This window comes from Watersipora subatra, chromosome 5 (genome assembly GCF_963576615.1).
Source record: "Watersipora subatra chromosome 5, tzWatSuba1.1, whole genome shotgun sequence".
In the NCBI taxonomy this organism is placed as follows: domain Eukaryota; kingdom Metazoa; phylum Bryozoa; class Gymnolaemata; order Cheilostomatida; family Watersiporidae; genus Watersipora; species Watersipora subatra.
This window is the reverse complement of record NC_088712.1, coordinates 3,204,866-3,222,444: the sequence shown is the minus strand read 5'-3', so window position 1 is coordinate 3,222,444 and position 17,579 is coordinate 3,204,866. Positions and strand designations below refer to the sequence as shown.

At 32.3% G+C, this 17,579-nt stretch overlaps 1 protein-coding gene across 2 annotated transcripts in view; it reads right to left on the bottom strand.

The window, feature by feature from the left end:
- Positions 1 to 7,754: 7,754 nt before the first annotated feature.
- The window catches only part of LOC137396886 (uncharacterized), a 14,024-nt gene continuing 4,199 nt past the window's right edge, over positions 7,755 to 17,579 (bottom strand). For both annotated transcript variants that reach the window (XM_068083188.1, XM_068083189.1), the window contains exons 4-7: positions 17,568 to 17,579; positions 9,940 to 9,969; positions 8,462 to 8,552; positions 7,755 to 7,933 (exon numbers count right to left, since the gene is read on the bottom strand). The exon at positions 17,568 to 17,579 is cut by the window's right edge and continues 54 nt beyond it. In XM_068083188.1, coding sequence (XP_067939289.1) covers positions 7,867 to 7,933; positions 8,462 to 8,552; positions 9,940 to 9,969; positions 17,568 to 17,579 — 200 coding nt within the window. In that variant the 3' untranslated portion in view covers positions 7,755 to 7,866. The remainder of the gene's footprint in view (positions 7,934 to 8,461; positions 8,553 to 9,939; positions 9,970 to 17,567) is intronic.

Sequence of the window (17,579 nt, the reverse complement as noted above, 5' to 3'; positions counted from 1 at the left end):
CCAAAACTTGATTGCGGTAAATGCTCAAAAGAAATTTACTTGCAAATTAACATCCCTAGTTAATATTGTTTTGAAAGTTGATATCAGCTAGTGCGATCAAGTGGCTATGTTAGGCGTCTCAATTCTGTCGGTCTTTTGCAGCTATAGATGTCATAATCAGACTTTCACGTGATCTGATATTATTAACCACAATAAAGTTTTGTCAATTTTAAATTTGAAAGATTGTGGCAATCAGATTAATTCAAACATGAAAAACAATTGCAACTAATTGAATAATACCTACACCTAATAAAACTTACTAAGATTTTGTGTAAGTTTATATTTTAGGTGAGTTAAAATGATTAGACATGCTTACCGAATCGTGTTGATAGATATTGCCAGTCGTGCTAAGCATATATTGAGTGCAGTGTATCTCAACATGATAGGAGAGATGAGCTTAAACTCTGGGAAACTCTCTTCACCAACATCTGATTACAAAATCAACAAGGTTTTATCCTAAGCTGGTCTGACATAGTGCGTTCCTTTAATATAATTCCAGGTATCTAATTCATCTAGTATATTACATGCCTCTTACACACATTTTAGGGTGATGCTATCTGATATGGATATTTACAAGCAAAGTTTAAATTATCTGCATCCAGAGGAACTAATTATCCTTTTAAATTAGATACTTGCTGTATAAAATACTTAAATTGTATCTCTAAGCTGCCTGATTACCCAATTCAAATGTACTTCTTAAAAAGACTTTGCACATTGTACCACATACCAACACTTTGTAAATTTAAATTATAGAATAGCGCTACACATAGAGAGCTTTTTCTATCAATTTATTTAACTTACTTCCCTTTACTGTTAGTCATTTTTGTTTTTCTATTGCTATTTGCTTAAACTTAATATTACTATTTGTCTTTTATTTGCGAAGTTGCTTTTAAACAGCATAATCTGGTGTAAATGAAGTTAATATCTATCTAAACAAGTTAGCCAAGTTAACTTGCTCTGCAAGAATCTAATACAAGTCTTGTTGCTTGCCACAGAAATGCTTTTCTTGTTAGCTTATTCCCTTCTCAAGTTCTCAACAGTTAGTATAACAACCATGGGTAAACACATCTGGTTGCTTCTTATCTTCTCACACGTGAGTCTATGGTTAGTAAGCTATCTATCAGTTTGAGCTGTAGCAATTATTTATTCTATATATTTGACCTTGGCATTGGGGCATGCATGTTAGCTGTATACCAAGAATTAAATTCCACCTCGAATGTGCTTTGTCAGCGTGAATTATGGCCTAACTAAAAATCAGATACCCTTTTTGTTATTTTAGAGTTATCCTACCATGAATCTTAAGCTAGTGTGTCTTTGAGTAAAGTATGAATACTATTTGTGACTATTAGTTTTGAAAACATCAAAAAATTAGATAGGGGTAGAGTAAAACATTTGTTGTTATATATATATATATATATATATATATATATATATATATGTATATATATATATATATATATATATATATATATATATGGGACATCTACATCCAAACTGACAAGCATGTCCTAGCAAACCAACCAGATATAGTGGTGGTAGACAAGGAAAACAAGAGGGCTACAATAATAGATATAGCAGTACCCAATGACTACAATATAGCCAGCAAAGAAAAAGAAAAGGTAGAGAAATATCTCTCTTTTGGAGAAGAGATTGAAAAATGCTGGAATGTAAGAACAACTGTAATCCCAGTAGTTATTGGGGCACTGGGCGCAATAACACCGGTGCATAAAATGTGGCTTGCCCAAATACCAACAACAATCAACTCAGGTGAGTTGCAGAAAAGTGCGCTATTGGGAACAGCTAAGATCTTGAGGCGAGTGCTCAAACTCTCAGGTCTCTGGTAGGAAACCCGAGTTAGAGCAGAATTTACCATCCATACGGGTATCCAAAGTGAGGAAACAATTATATATATATATACGGTCTGCAATAAGTCAAGGATGTTCTTGTCTCCAGACTCGGTCTTGGGGAGCAGAGATCCTCGATCCCCCAGCTACCAATGTAAAGAAAACTGTTGGCTCCCTTTACTCTTAACAGGTTCTAAAAACACCAAGTGCAAAAGCATTAAGATAAATATATGTTTAGCGTAAATATATATAAATACATGAATTCATTTTGCACGCATATAAAAAAACAGCATGCAAAAGACTGTTGGGGATCTCTGCCTTTCTTGGCTGATCTGACCCCTTTATAGTTGCTTCTTTTCTTGCTTGGCTCCGTTTCTTTTACTCTCAGTTGGTCTTATCTACGTGACTTGAATCCGGTATATAAATCAAAACGTGGCCGGTTCAGCTAGAGTGGGTATACCCTAGGACACTTATGTATTCGCGTCATCTACCTTTCGCATTTTCGCGGTGTCATCCTCTCACGAAAATTTCATGAGCGAAACTAAACTATCATAACAACGAGTGAAAACGTGAAATTAAATAGCTTTGTTCATCGATATCCACAATAAAATCGTCATATTAGAAATGCAGGCAATTTTCGTCTGTGGTTGGGATCAATGGGAAATTTCTGGTAAACTCATTATAGCTAATACACCGACTGAGCAGCATGGCAAAACAATTTAAGATGATATCAGTTTAGTCATCGAATTTGTAACTGATGAGGATGAAAGTCTGGTAGGTGAAGTCATAAAATTGAAGATAATTATTGCAATGATGAATTTTATTGCCAATCAAAAAAAATAACAACCCTCACCAGGTCCAACCACATTATACAGTTTTGGTTGTGAACAGACACATTAAAGACTGTGCTGCTACTTTAATTATCTGTATAATCACAAAAATCTAAATATTCATTAGCTATACTGTCATCAACAGCTAATTACCTGTTTTATGACTCATGCGGGTAGTTAATAAACTCACAGAAAAGTGTTCGTTTTTTAGATTAGAAATTCTCAAACAAAAGTTTGAAATTGCTTTGTTGCTTTAGGCTGATTATATCAAGAATTTTTCGGACAACACAGTCAATTTCATAAAACTCTTAAAAACTGTGGGTTATGTGGTCAACAAATAATAAAATCAGGTTACCACGCAATTGCTGAGAAAGTCCAAAAATACGTTTATGGCAGTGACCCCTAGAAAACGCATAAATGCATTTATGGCAGCAAAAGAGTTATACAGTTTTGGTGTGAAGTTGGTTGTTACCTATCTATTTTCTTTTTCTTGGGATTCGATTGAGAAAGTCACGACGGGAGGGACCTAGACGTCATTGATAGTCCAAGAAACAAATGGCAGCAAGTGATCAAATTGAAATATCGATCTCACCCACACAGTTCAACCTGCAGTTTACAAATACGAACTAGTCCCAAATTGAATTTTTTTTCTTATTAGCAAACTGGTCCTGAGGAATGTAATCTGTCTTTTTCACTTCATTTATTTTCACATCACTATATTTTCACACTCATCAGAGCCGCGAAATTAAGTTGCAGCAAAATTTTACTCTGTGTGCTACTCACGAAACTAAATACTAGCGAAATAAAAGTGTCCTAGGGTAGTCGACATAAACGAGCAGGCTTCTTTGTACTGTACAGCTGGGAAGACCATGTCAATATGGTCATGTTAGCTGAGTTCGCTATTATGCAGTCTCTCAGATTATACACTGCGTTTCTATCCTGCGCATGATTTGCAAATTTGAGCTAATTCGCAAATTCACCGCATAGTGGGAGCGCATAAATCCACAAGCTCAGCAAGTTTGGCAATTTGCAAGTTTTTATCGAATCTTTCCTAGTTGCAAATGATGAAAACGGCACTTGAGAACGTATTAAAATGTTGCTGAATATACCATTCTGAAATATTTTTTGCTTCAGTAGTATTTATTTTGATTTGAGCAGTTGCCACAGCGCGCCGATAATCTAACTGTAACAAGACTGCTGTAGACGGCTATTTCTATAGTCATTGATTAGGCGAATTTTACTTCATCTATTGGGTCAAGCCTTGGTGTTAAATGTGCATCGCATTTACATGTACATTGAAATGCTTGACTGTAAAGTAATTCAAACTGTGCGCAGCCCCAAAATTAATGCGGATAAAACGAGCCGTGAAAACATAGTAATAGCGCTTGCAAATTAGTGACCTTTCAGCCAGGACACTCAATGCTAGTGCCTGGTTGGCTGCCACTCCAAATGTTAAAGCATGCTAAAAAGAAGTGTCTGTGCTTTTAAAATTTTTAAAGATGAACTTACACAGTCTTTTTTAAAAGGTTTATCATGAAGAGTCAATATTTTTTTATCATTTAGATTATTTGTTTATATTGGGGGTAATCTGGCTTATCTAGGACAGTTTATGATTAAATTGACAAAACTTTATTGCGGTTAAAATGCTCAGAAGAAAAAATGTACACAACTGACATTAAAAGTTACTATCATTGCTATACTTACTATTAGGCAGGTGTTCAGTTTTTGTGTTTCCCTTTGCCATTGGGCTAAGATATGTTTAGCAAAGATCACACAGCCATTTGTGTGCAACAACGTTTTCAACAAACTCACCATACCTGTGTGTGCAGTGAAAGAAGCAGGCATACTCATACTTGAGGAGTTTGCTAAACAAAGAAGTTGTGACGTAATTTTTATTGTGTACATTTTATTTTACTATTGGTTTAGATTTTTGCCTCTAAACTGTATGGTTTCGTTTTTATATCGAACTATTCATGAAAAACTCAAGTCAAAGTACTTTTTTGGCAAAAGAAAAACTGTGTGTAATTTCTAAAAATGTCTTGGCCCAACATCAGCAGGGTTAGATGTTGAAGTTGAGTTATCTATGCTCAAGTATAAAACTTGCACTTGTTTGATTCACAACTGATGCATTTGTAGGTAGTTGTCTTCTCATTTGGAAAGACAATTACATGCACCTTTTTGAAGTACTTACAATTTGCTAAGCAAAATCTGGCAGTAATTTTTGTACAAGTTTCAGATCATTTTGCGAAAACATAAATAACTAAAAAAAAACGATAGCCAACAGGATTATTTTTGCAAATGTTATTGACAAAAATATCTGCACAATTCAAACTGCGAATAAGTTAAACTGACAAGTTTATTGCCCAATGAATTATGCATTAACAAGGTTTGTAATTTTTTTGGTGTGTTACAACCGCTTCATGAGTCTAGCTCTTTGTCTTTGACAGCTTTATTATAAAATATTTGTGCATCACGGATATAATGTATATGCATTCCTGTTTAATTCTTCAAAGGTTGAATATGGCGTCTGCTTTGGTTACTACAAGTAGCGAATGTGCGTGTTTTAGAGAATGTGATTCTACAAAATTCACATCTAGTTAGACATGTCTGAGCTCAGTGATAAGAAAACTTTAAACACTAAAAGTACTTCCAGTTGTGGGGAGCCATTTAGGTTGATGTTTTTGTTGTTGCAATGTTTTCAAGCAAAAAGGGCATAATTCTAAACAGCTAAAACCGCAAAAAGGATCTAAACAAGGCTGAAAGTCGGAAAGAATGAGCTCAAAAAAGCACAAGCTAGCGTTGTTATCACTCTCTTTGAGCTAAATTTTTGTATGCAATGTTAAATAGCTTATCGATTTTTTAGAAAATACTGAGATTATTTTGAAAGCTGAATTTAGATTATAATGGGTTTTAAAACACCCGTCTCTATCTTCTTAAACCGAACAAAATATCTTGTCTAAACATTTTTCTCCTGCATAATGGTTTATTTTATTTTAGTTTGAGAATAATGCTTTTTATTGGAAAGCAATTTTAGATATTTTTTGCAAAATTATAAAATGTTGTAAACTCAAAAGCGATAAAATAGTATTTCAGCTAACATCAGAGTGCTGCTTTAATCAATGCAGTCAATATAATATTAGTAAACTATTTGCATTGACAAGAACCAATTTAGGTGGTTACTGTTTCATAGTCAGCATTGTTTGTAGCATATCTTATAACATAATTACATTGTCTTTATCATTATTATTATCATTTTAGCATTATTATTAACATATTAATAATTGTTTAATATTACTAAATATATTTTTTTATCTGACTACCAAACACGATTGAAGGGATTGTTTGAGAGCTTTATGATAAACGCATATGTGCACGCAACTCACAAAAATTATGCATCAAAACCGTTGCAAACCTTTGTACAGAAATCTCATCAACAAATTTAACAATTTTAATGGAGTCGTTCAAGAATAATACAAAACACAGATAAACCTATTTAAATATGTTACCAAGTTTTTAAAATTTGTAGACAATATGCCTAAACCTTACCCATCTGATCAGATTATACATAAATAAACAGTGAAAATAAAGAAAATAGCAATGATATTTCTTTAATGAGTATATGATTATATGATCATATATGATATTTTATAATGATATATGACTTATATGATTATTACAATATTTAACTATAAGAATAATTATTCGATTTTATAAGATTATCATAAGATTTATTTATAGGAATAATAATTTAAGTTCATAATATCAAAGTATATAGTGTCAAATGTTGGGCAATATGTTACTGTTATTATTTTTCTAAAGATTTTGTTGATGATGCTGCGGCTGTGCTGAATATGGCGGTACGGCCAAGCCGTTTTTAATATTTGCAAAATTACGTTACAGGCCTACTGTACACTTTCTGATAGAAATACAGCTATTTCTATGCAAACCAACTAAAAATATGCTTAGATTTTTAAATTCAGCATAATTTTTTGCATATAAATACAAAAATCTGGATAAATATCACAGCTTCTTGACATTGGCTGCTATGACATTTTTAAATGTAAACAAAATTATGCATTGATTTTCATTTCTCAAACTTTTACATTAGTTCTCTCAAAACTATATTTTCGCACTAATGGTAAACATGCATTCAGTTTACTGACCATAAAATCTGCTGTAATTAAGTTGGAATCAAGTTTTCTTTAAATAACTGAGAATTTTCTCCTTCTGTCAGTGTAGATAACTCTAAATATCACACACCTGACCTAACCATGGTTTCTGTGATCATGACCCATTTCTTCACATCGGTTGCAATTCGCTGTCAAAACCATTCTGCATTCAACACAACCAACTTTCAAACTGTGTATATTACCCAGCAGCTTGTCATTTTACTTCTAACAATGCATTTCTCCTATTGCAGAGAGAGATATAATAAACATACCGTCTGTCCCTTCATTATTGCTGTTTGTTACACATAATAACACATTACAGTTGTGTACATTACAGTACATTACAGCTATTATTGCCGCTGCCATTGCACTAAGGAGCCATTTGACTGCTAATATTGCCTTTCTCAACCAGCAGAACCCTTTCTTTTTTCCAATATTTCTTTGGTCGTGGGCTGTAGGACAGGGGAATTTCTAGTTAAATATTTATTTACCCTTGAATTATTCATGTTAATTATGTCACATATGTATGAGTGTTGTAAATATTGTTATTAACCAATGCCACTAAAATATTATGTATTTTATACACAATATTCAATTTATAACATATCGAAATATTTTACCTTTAGAAAATAAAAATATTCTGATTTGGTTAAATATACGCAATTAGAGGAAGATTACTGTAGTGGTTTTTATTTGCATAACATTGTTTGGTTTTTCTCCCTTATCACAGTAGTAGTTTGAAACAGAATGCTTTATCTAGCATATAACAACTTCTGCTTTATCATAAGTTGAATATCTAAGTGGTACACCAACACTGTTGCTAGAACTTAAACTAACATAGAATGAAAGAATTATATGCATGTTTGTTCATACATAATATATATTATTATATATAAATATGTACATGAAAGAAAAATAGAAAAGTAAGCAAAGTTTGCAAATTCAAGGAGTTGCAATGGTTCAGCTTTTTTTCTGATGTTTGTGCTAGACTGTTCGCTCTTCATTCTCTTTGATCAAGGGATTGTGGCAATTTTTGTCTTTGTTCACACTTCTGTAAAAAAAAGGAAAATAATAAAACAAATATGGATTTATGAGTTTCTATGGTAAAAATAGTAAAGAATTTTTTGAATAACTGTAGTTTGGATGCACCATCTCTAAAAAATATGACAGTCTCGGACCTGTCAGTATATGTTGTTACAAATAGGATCTAGCAAAAATATCATTCAATAAAAAGTTTGTTACAGTTACATGGCAGTACTAGCTACAAACGACTGCTTTAATAATTCTGACAACAAAACTTAGTTTTTGAGCAGTGTTGATCATAATTTTGGAATGACCTAATAATGTTTATGTTCTTTGTCATTCACGTTATAAACTCTCTTTATTATTGCAGACCATAGGTTTTACACATAACTATATGAGCAGCAAGTCTTATAGACACTGTCTGCCATCAGAACCTTTTACAAAATATAATGTATTAATTATTAAATTAATTATCAAATTATGAGTTAAAAATTTATAAACATAAATGTTTATATATATTTAAAATATAAACATATACGTTTATATATATTCTCACCTGTTAAGATAACATGAAGATTTGCTTATCCATTCTATAAAGCAGACTAGAAGTATAACAAGCATCAAGCTGATGGAGCCAACCAGAAGACCTGCAAAGAAGCCATACTATATGAGACTGTTATATGAAACTGTTAGATTTTAAAGTGATCTTTCTTTTGGTCACCTCGTGTCAACTTATATATTTTTATGAAAATAAATTGCAAAAGGTTTTTTAAATGAATTTGTAGGCAAATCGAACTTGTTATGAAAGACTTTTGGACTTTTTGAAAGAAAAGTTTTTAAAGCCTGGCCAAGTACCTCATTTTTAATACTGTTTAGCACACAGTAAACAATACTTTAGAGAAAAATCCGAAAAATTTCGCGTTGTTACCTATAAAACTTTTACAAAATTAAACTCATAGTTTTAATAAATACTACTGCAATTTTTTGCGACACGTCATAACTCTAAAAAACCAATTTTTGATATTTTTTTTAACAATATACACCGTTAAAGCAAATTTAACGCGCTTTGTACAAACTACCATCTTGGAAAGGTATGTGATTTCTAGATGAACTTTATTTTTGTACTTTTTTACGTAATTAGAAGAATGTGTGTCTATCATATAGTGTAAGTTAACCATTTTGGCATGGTAAATGAAGAAAATACATACCCATCTTTATAAATATATATACATATTTATTTATTTATATGTTGATATATATATTTAAATATATATGTATATATTTGTTTGTAAATATTCACAAAATCATTTCACAAAATAAACATAATTATTTAGTTATGTACTCATGTATATACTTATGCACAATAATTTATATCTATAAATAATCACAAACTCATTTAAGTTTTCTATTGCTATAATAGATACAACAAATCTTTAAATGCAATAAAAGTTAGATAGCTCTTTGTTTTATATTTAAAACTTTTTTTTATTAAAAACTGCCAATTTTTTAACTTTTTTTGCATTTTGAAACTTATAAAAGTATTACTACAGTTTTTTGAAGTTTAGTAATAAGTTTGAGCTTTAAAGTAGATGATTGTGTATGCAAGATTTTAAGGACTGATTATTGTATAACAAGTGATTGTCAAAGTAGTACTTTGTCTTCATCTTGTTCATTCATGATAAAACAAGCCTTATTTTGCTAGCTCTCCTTTTTAGCAAAAATTAATATAAAAAATATTTTGAACATTTGGCTACTAAAAACAATATGAACTCATCATCAAAACTTCAAATAAAACATTCGGAATTTGAGTTTTATTTTGGCTATAGTTTTAATAAAAGTTTTTTGAGAGAGCATAAAAATAAAATGCTGAAAAATTTTATAAAATTACTTTGACATCTGTTCAGTTTTTCATAGTCAAAGTAAATGATTAAGAAAATAAAATAATCAGTTTGCTGTCATTCTCTACTCCAAAGTACTACTCTTAAGAGAGGGAGTAGTACTTAGTAGTACTAAGTACGTCTCTCTACTACTTACCAAAGTAGTCGCTGTACTTCAAATTGTTTTCTAAAATAAACAGAAGAAGTTGATCAGCAGCTTCTATTTTATTTTTGCTTTCATATTTTTAGAATTCATTTGAGTGAAATTTATAAACTAAAAATTCCTCTGTCATACAGCCCACGACCAAAGTGATGTTGGAAAAAAGAAAAGGTACTGATGGTTGAGAAATGCAATATTAGCAGTCAAATGGCACTGCAGTGTAATAGGATAACTGCAATGGTAGCTGTAATGTACTGGGTGTGGGTGTTATTATATACAACAAACAGCAATAATGAAAGGAAAATATTATATGTTTATATCTCTCCCCCAGCAATAGGAGAAATGCAATATTGGCCAATATTAGACGTAAAATGCACTGATATTATTAGAATGACCAATATTATTAATATAGTAATAATATAAAACCATTGCACAATTTGCTTTACATTTCAAAACGTCATAGCTAACAATATCAAGAAGTGATATTTATATTGATTTTTAGAAAATCTATTTAAAAAAGTGTTTGGTCATGAAAAACAGCAATAATGAAAGGAAAAGATTATATGTTTATATCTCTTCTGCTGCAATAGGAGAAATGCAACATTAGAAGTAAAATGTACTGATATTATTAGAATAACCAGTATTATTAATATAGTAATACAGTAATAATAGAAAACCAATGAACAATTTTGTTTACATTTATAAACATCATAGCTAACAATATCAATAAGTATCAAAAAGAATATCTAAACTTAGTAATAGTAATACAGTATTAATAGAAAACCAATGCAAATTTTTGCAGCGATCTTTTACAGAAAGCAAGTATGAGGGTTCACGCGTCTGAAAGTTTTCTGCAAACTGGAGCAAGATAAAAAAAGGTGCTCGTCATAAAGGGGCGTTGTAGTTCAGTCCTAGCTTGTACATAAGTTGTAAAAAATTTTGGCTAACATTTTAAATAATGAAGCCTTCGGTGATTAGACATAAAACATAAGCTGATAAACTGTGTACCACAATTTTGTACCTATAAATTGGTCAAACCCTCAAGCGGTTTACGTTTATTACAGAAACCTTCGAATAAATTCGATTACAAGTAAACAATGCCATAGACTGGTGAAATGTGCACATTATTTTTTTGAGAAATGCGCACAACTTGATCGTTCTATTCTCTGTCGACCGCTGTTTCAATTTCCGATCTTAACTTTTATTAAACTAAGCTTTTCAAGCGTTTTGTGACAATTTTCGTCCTAATAACTCTGTATATTTGTGTATAATCCGCTCAGATGGGTAAGTTTTCAGAGAATTTCGATACTTTACAAAGACTTGGTAACATATTTAAATAGGTCTATATATGTTTTGTATTGTTATTATAATTTAATTAATCTACAAAACGATGGTTAAATTTGTTGATGAAATTTTCAATTAAAGGTTCGTCTCATTGTTGAAGAATAATTTTCGTAAGTTGTGTGCACATGCATTTATCATAAAAACTCTCTAACTTCACATCTGATCGTTTGGTCGTGGGATAATGTATAGGTAATTTGTAAAAAGAAAGCTTTGAAACTTCTCAAACATTAAAAAAAAGAAATTTTTTTATCAAAGCTTCAAATTTTTTATCTACCATAAGCAATTCTGAACCAGGAATGAAGCTAAAGAGTTCTGCATAAACAATAAAAACTATAATAAGTTTGCGTGCATTTATTGGCGATAAAAGATTGCAATTATTCACAGAGTTTTCAAAATTTATTTTTAATAATTTTTTTTACATTTTAATATGTTGCTTAGATATACTTGTTTTGTTAGATTATTTTTATATTTTTTTAATTCCTAGCAGGTTATTGCAAGCATTTTGATGTAATTAAATTTTGGTGGAACTGTTTTATTTATTTTTTTTGGTATAAAGCATCTGGTATTATAGTTAGACAATAATCATTTAACTCATTAACTTTTAGGTGTTTTTAAAAACATTTAAAACTATAAAAATAACTTAAAAGACTTTATTGTACTTCAAATTAGGAAATCGTTATTTAGTTGATGTTTTTGCTAAAAGCATTTGCAGCTAGTGCCTTGAGATAAAACCTATCCAGGCTGTATTTCTAGAAATACTGTGGAATCAGTGTTTTTTACCGCTCAGCTTCATTGTGCAACTGTTATTGAGATCTGAAAACATCAACAATGCCTAGCGGTTTACTGCTATTGCATTATTATAGCATTTCAAAAAGTGTATCTAAAGTACTCAATTCCTTAGGTAAATTATGTTTCTTCGTTAATGTGTTTTTTTTTCTTCAAATATTCAATATTATATGTAATGTGATTTAAATGTAATATTACATATTAGAAATGATGCAATCCAATAGAAGTGTAATATAGTTTTTATAACTTTTAACATCATGGTAAAATATTATTATTCAATATGTTAGAATGGGTTATGATATTGCAGACCATACAGTCAAACCTCTCCACCATCAACTGATCAGCTGACTAGTTTTGCAAGCTTGTTACTTACATGTAATTGTACAATACTTTATGATTGCCTGGCTTTCATTTGTTTTCTTATGTGGCTATCCTAAAGGATCCATATAAATACTGGAGCCAAATGTATGATTGTAAAGCCTGGTTCTCATATTGATTGTGAGACCCCGGCGGTAATCTTGCGCAGCAAAAAGCTTGTAACGCTAGGCTCGGCGACTTCTGTTCACATAAAACCACATTGCTAATAACCGCATTAACCCTTTGCGTACCAAGACTGACCTTTGTCGGTTTACGAGCAATGTCTCAGCGTACCAAAACCGACAAACCCGACATTTTTGCCGTTTTCGATAGACCTTTTTTAAAACGTTTTATTTATTTTAAAATTAACGTTAAAAATTAAAATTAAAAATTTGATCAATTTCAGTAAATTTTTTACTACTGTTTTGACGCTATAAATAATAAATTTTATATGCATGTGCAAAAAGAGCACGTTGTAAAGATTAGATCTTTCTTTATGAAAAACTGATCAACATGGACGGACGTGATAATTTGAGCTCGGCTAAAAAAATTTGTTTAGAGGATGATATCGACTGGTTCAAAAGTGAGGAAGAGGATTTCAGGTCAGAAGAATGTGGGGAAGATGATGAGAGTGAAAAAGAAGATCGACAGAGTGAATCTGATGACGAAAGTGAGAGTGAAACGACCGACGTTGAACCAGGGAGTAATTTCGGATTTCAAAGAGGAGCTGATCTAAAACCGAAAGAACTGCATTTTGATGAGAGCTTGGCAGGTGCACAAAGTCGAATTACTGGACAGATAAGTATTTTCAATAATTTACAGCTTTTTATTACATCGGCCATCATGAATGTTATAGTTAACGAGACAAATAGATATGGCCTTCAAAAACATGGCGATGCATGGGAGTCTGTCGATGGCAAAGATATTTGGCGAGTTTTTGGTTTAGTTTTGCTCATGGGTATTGTCAAGAAGTCTACTTAGTTGTCGTATTGGTCTACCAATCCGTTATTATCAACGCCAATGTTTAGTAAAATGATTTCGAGGAATAAGTTTTTAATGGTTTTAAACAGTTTGCATTTCACTGACAACTCGGAAAACCCTGATGGCAATAAGTTATTCAAGCTAGGAAATGTTTTAACCATGATATCTGACCGGTTATCTTCTGCTTTGCTGCCTGGTAAATTTATATCTATAGATGAAAGCTTGCTGGCTTGGAAAGGACAGCTCAGCTTCAGGCAGTATATTCCATCTAAAAGATCTAGATTTGGAATAAAGCTCTTTGCTCTCTGCGATGCTGTCTCTGGCTATGTGCACAAGCTGTCTGTGTACATTGGTGATGAGCGAGAACAAGCCGAAGGAACTGGTAGAGAAATCACTCACAACATAGTGATGAAATTAATGAATGGTTTGCTTAATTCGGGTCGTTGTTTATATATGGATAATTATTATAATTCGCCAGAGTTAGCAGCTGAACTTATTAAAAATAACACTCATGTTTGCGGAACTCTGCGTGCAAACAGAAAAGGTGTTCCTAAAGATTTGAAAGTTTGCAATGGAAAAGCTATTAAAAAAGTGAAACAACAAGCTTTTCTAATGGAGAAAGTATGATTGGCTGTTGGAGAGATAAGAAATATATTTCTGTAATTTCAACTATGCATAAAAACTTGGATGTCGTAGATACAGGCAAAGTAAACTATAAAGGGGATAAAGTTTGCAAACCAGCTGCTATTTTGGATTACAACCGATACATGGGAGGAGTTGACAAATCTGATCAAAATTTGCATTATTATAACGCTGCGCGTAAAACCATGAAATGGTACAAAAAACTATTTTTCCATTTATTAGATATTTGTGTGTACAATGCAGCCACAGTTTATAGAATCCGTAGCGGTTGTAAAATAACTGACTTAGAGTTTCAACAGAAATTAATTGAACAAATATTTGAATACACTGGATCTTGCAACAAAAACACTGTTCCCCGCGCTTCAACTTCTTCCGCTCATCGATTAGTGCTAAATAGTCCAGGAAACGGTAAACGAGCTAAATATAGAATTTGTAGGCGCTGCCCAAAGCGAGCTGATGACAACACCCATAAGCGAGACGAAACTAGATTTAAATGCCAAGCATGTGGAGTACCTTTGTGCGAACTCTGTTTTGAGCTTTACCATGCTAGATAAATTTCCAAATTGTATTTAAAATAATTTAGTTTATGCAACTGCTTTGTTGTGTTGTTAGCTATTGTACATACACTTGCTGAAATGTCATGATATATTGTAGTTGTTGTGCATTGTTATGTTGTATTTGTTGCCCACGGCCCTCTTCAGGGCCACATCTAATCAAAGAGTTCAGTTCTCATATTGTTCTGCCATTTTGCAGAAGGATTTCTCCATCATTGCTGTTTCTGCTCATAATAAATGTTGCTTCCTGTCTTTTGCTGTTTCACTAACTGTGTGAATACAGGCACACCACTCAATTCTTCTTGTGCACAACCAGTTAACCTTTGCTGCAGCACACATGCATCCATGCGATCAGTTTGCAAAATTGTTACATGAATCTATAGTTTCAAGAAATGCATATCAATCTGACAGTAAAAAATAATAACTGAATATATAGATCTGAAGTTGCAGTGTTTGCAAGCTGCCCGGAGGAAAAAATCTCAGTCTGTAGGAAAATATCTCAACTTTTAGATGCATATTCATTTGCAGTTTTATATAAATTTGCACCAGAGTTTGAGGGGCCATGTCCGGTAACTGCAGCACTGCTTATCGCCATGGCGTCAGGAGCATTTCGTAGGTCTGCACCCGCGATGCACAGGGGCACCTAACTACACTTTTGATGTGCTTGGACCACCCATTTTTTTTGCAAACTCTTGTAAACATATGACACCATGCAGATGCTTATCATGAACCAGTTTTAGCAGAGATATTGCTTCTAAAAGTGTATTTGTTATCGAAATTTCATGGTAGAGGGGTGACAACTTCGTCGAATCTGGCTTGTGACTAAAGTGTTCCCAGTCGATGTACAGGGAATATATGGCTGTTTGTTGAAAAATTTCTAAGCTTTCAAATGCATATTCATTTACAGCTCCATGCAAATTTGCATGCAAGTTATAGCCAAGTTTAGACGACCATGTCGCGCCTCCATTATTCGCAGGTTGTTAGAGTCTTGCGCTGAAAATTTCGAGAGGCGTTCCTGCATTGCAACGGAGTTTGTAACTCCACGTTCAATGCTCTTCGACGATCATTTTTTTGCAAAATGTTGTGAACATATGACTCTATGCAAGTATCTTTAGTACAACATGGTCAATTACTTATATCAATTAGATAAATACAATTGAAAATGGCATACAAAAATAAAAATTTCATAGCTTCAGCAAATCGACATTTTTGTTGGCAAGTATTTGTGAGTTATCTACATAGAAAAAGCATCAGCTTGTAGAAAAATTTCTCAGCTTTCTTATGCATACTAATTTATGTAACTGCCACAATTTTGTTGTAAGTTACTGCAGTTTCTATGCGTTCATGTCGGCAGCTCAAATCGCACAAGTTATTGCACGGTACTCTAGTGGTTTTTCTATCGTAACCGCGCGGTCGCTAAAGGGTTAAAAATGCTTGCTTGTCATGCCATTCTGATAATGGTGACCTTCACCTATACAGTAAAATTTTGGAAGGTTTTGTCTGCGGCTTTTCACAAAAATGGAACAGCCCTAAACTCTTGCATTTACCGCCGGCAACTACCAGTAGTACTCAGTTTTTCTTGGCCTGTAGGTTCACATTTCACAGCAATAGCCGACAATGCTGTCGCCGGTGCTTTGCAGCCACAAATGGAAACCAGGCTTAAGTCTGCACTAGTGGCACTACAATGAATATTTCTACATCACGCTAAGCTTGACTTCTAAAACTTCTATGACTGCAGTCAAATGTAATATAATACCAGTTGTGCCAACCGGCGTTGCCCGTGTAATAGAAGAGTCTTTGGACAGAAAATTGATTTGAATTTAACATGTAACAACATTTACCATTCTAACTTTCAAACTACAAATCATGAGAAGAGTGTTTTGTGTTTTAAACAATGAGAAGTAGTGAGAGTTGTTTGCTATTAGCCAGTTTAATAACGTGAGTGAACAGCTTTTTATGATGTTACGCAATGACCCGCGTCATACCCAACGCAGTTAGGTATTTGGTCTCATATAATGATTTATATCGGCAACGTAACCATTTGATTTCTGTAATCTAGTGGGCAAAGTGTCAGACTGGCAAACGGTAGGGTCCGAGATTGAATCTGGTTTGGTACAGAATAATTATTCAAAGGTTTTAACATCTATAGCCGGAAAACCGACATACATTGAGAAATATATATATAGACAATTTACTCTAATTCAGCATTATATTAAATTGGGACAATGCAATAAAACGCATTTAAATATAGTGTAATCTAGTATAATGTAGTATACATGTAGTAAATGAAATATAATAATATTGTATTTATACCATAATTTTATGGATTATAATAATATTATATCACACAATATTTACTATAAAAAGCTGTAATATTGAATAAATAACATATAATGAGGGATGTTATATTATATAAAGAAACACAATAAGGTATCAAGTAAAAACTTATATGAAATGACAGGGGTATAATGCCAATGATTTTGGTAAGCCCTAAAAATGAAAAAAAAAAAACATTTGCATCTTTTAAAGATTTTATTTTATACTTGGATTTATTTCATTCTTTCTCTAAAATAAAAAATATTTTAATAAAGGTTTAGGTAACATGGCAATATTATAGGCCAAAATAGTTTAGTAATTCTTATTCATGTATGTAAATTGATCCAACTTTGGTTGCAATTTTAATGAAATGGTGGATATTGTCATTATTGCCGAAATAGCCCAACTTGTGTGGTCTCAGTCATTTGACTATCTGTGTCATTACTGCGCATGTGAGACTCATCCTCCCTTAATGACTTTCATTTCATTTGTGATTTAATCATTTTTGTATCATTACTTATTTCTGCCCAAGTTTATATTTTAATAATTGATAAAAGAAAACTCAAACAAACAATTTATGTAAAGTTTTCAAAGAAGTTATATTTTTTTAAAGTCTGAAAATTGTTCAGCTAGAAACTTACATACCTGAACAGCATG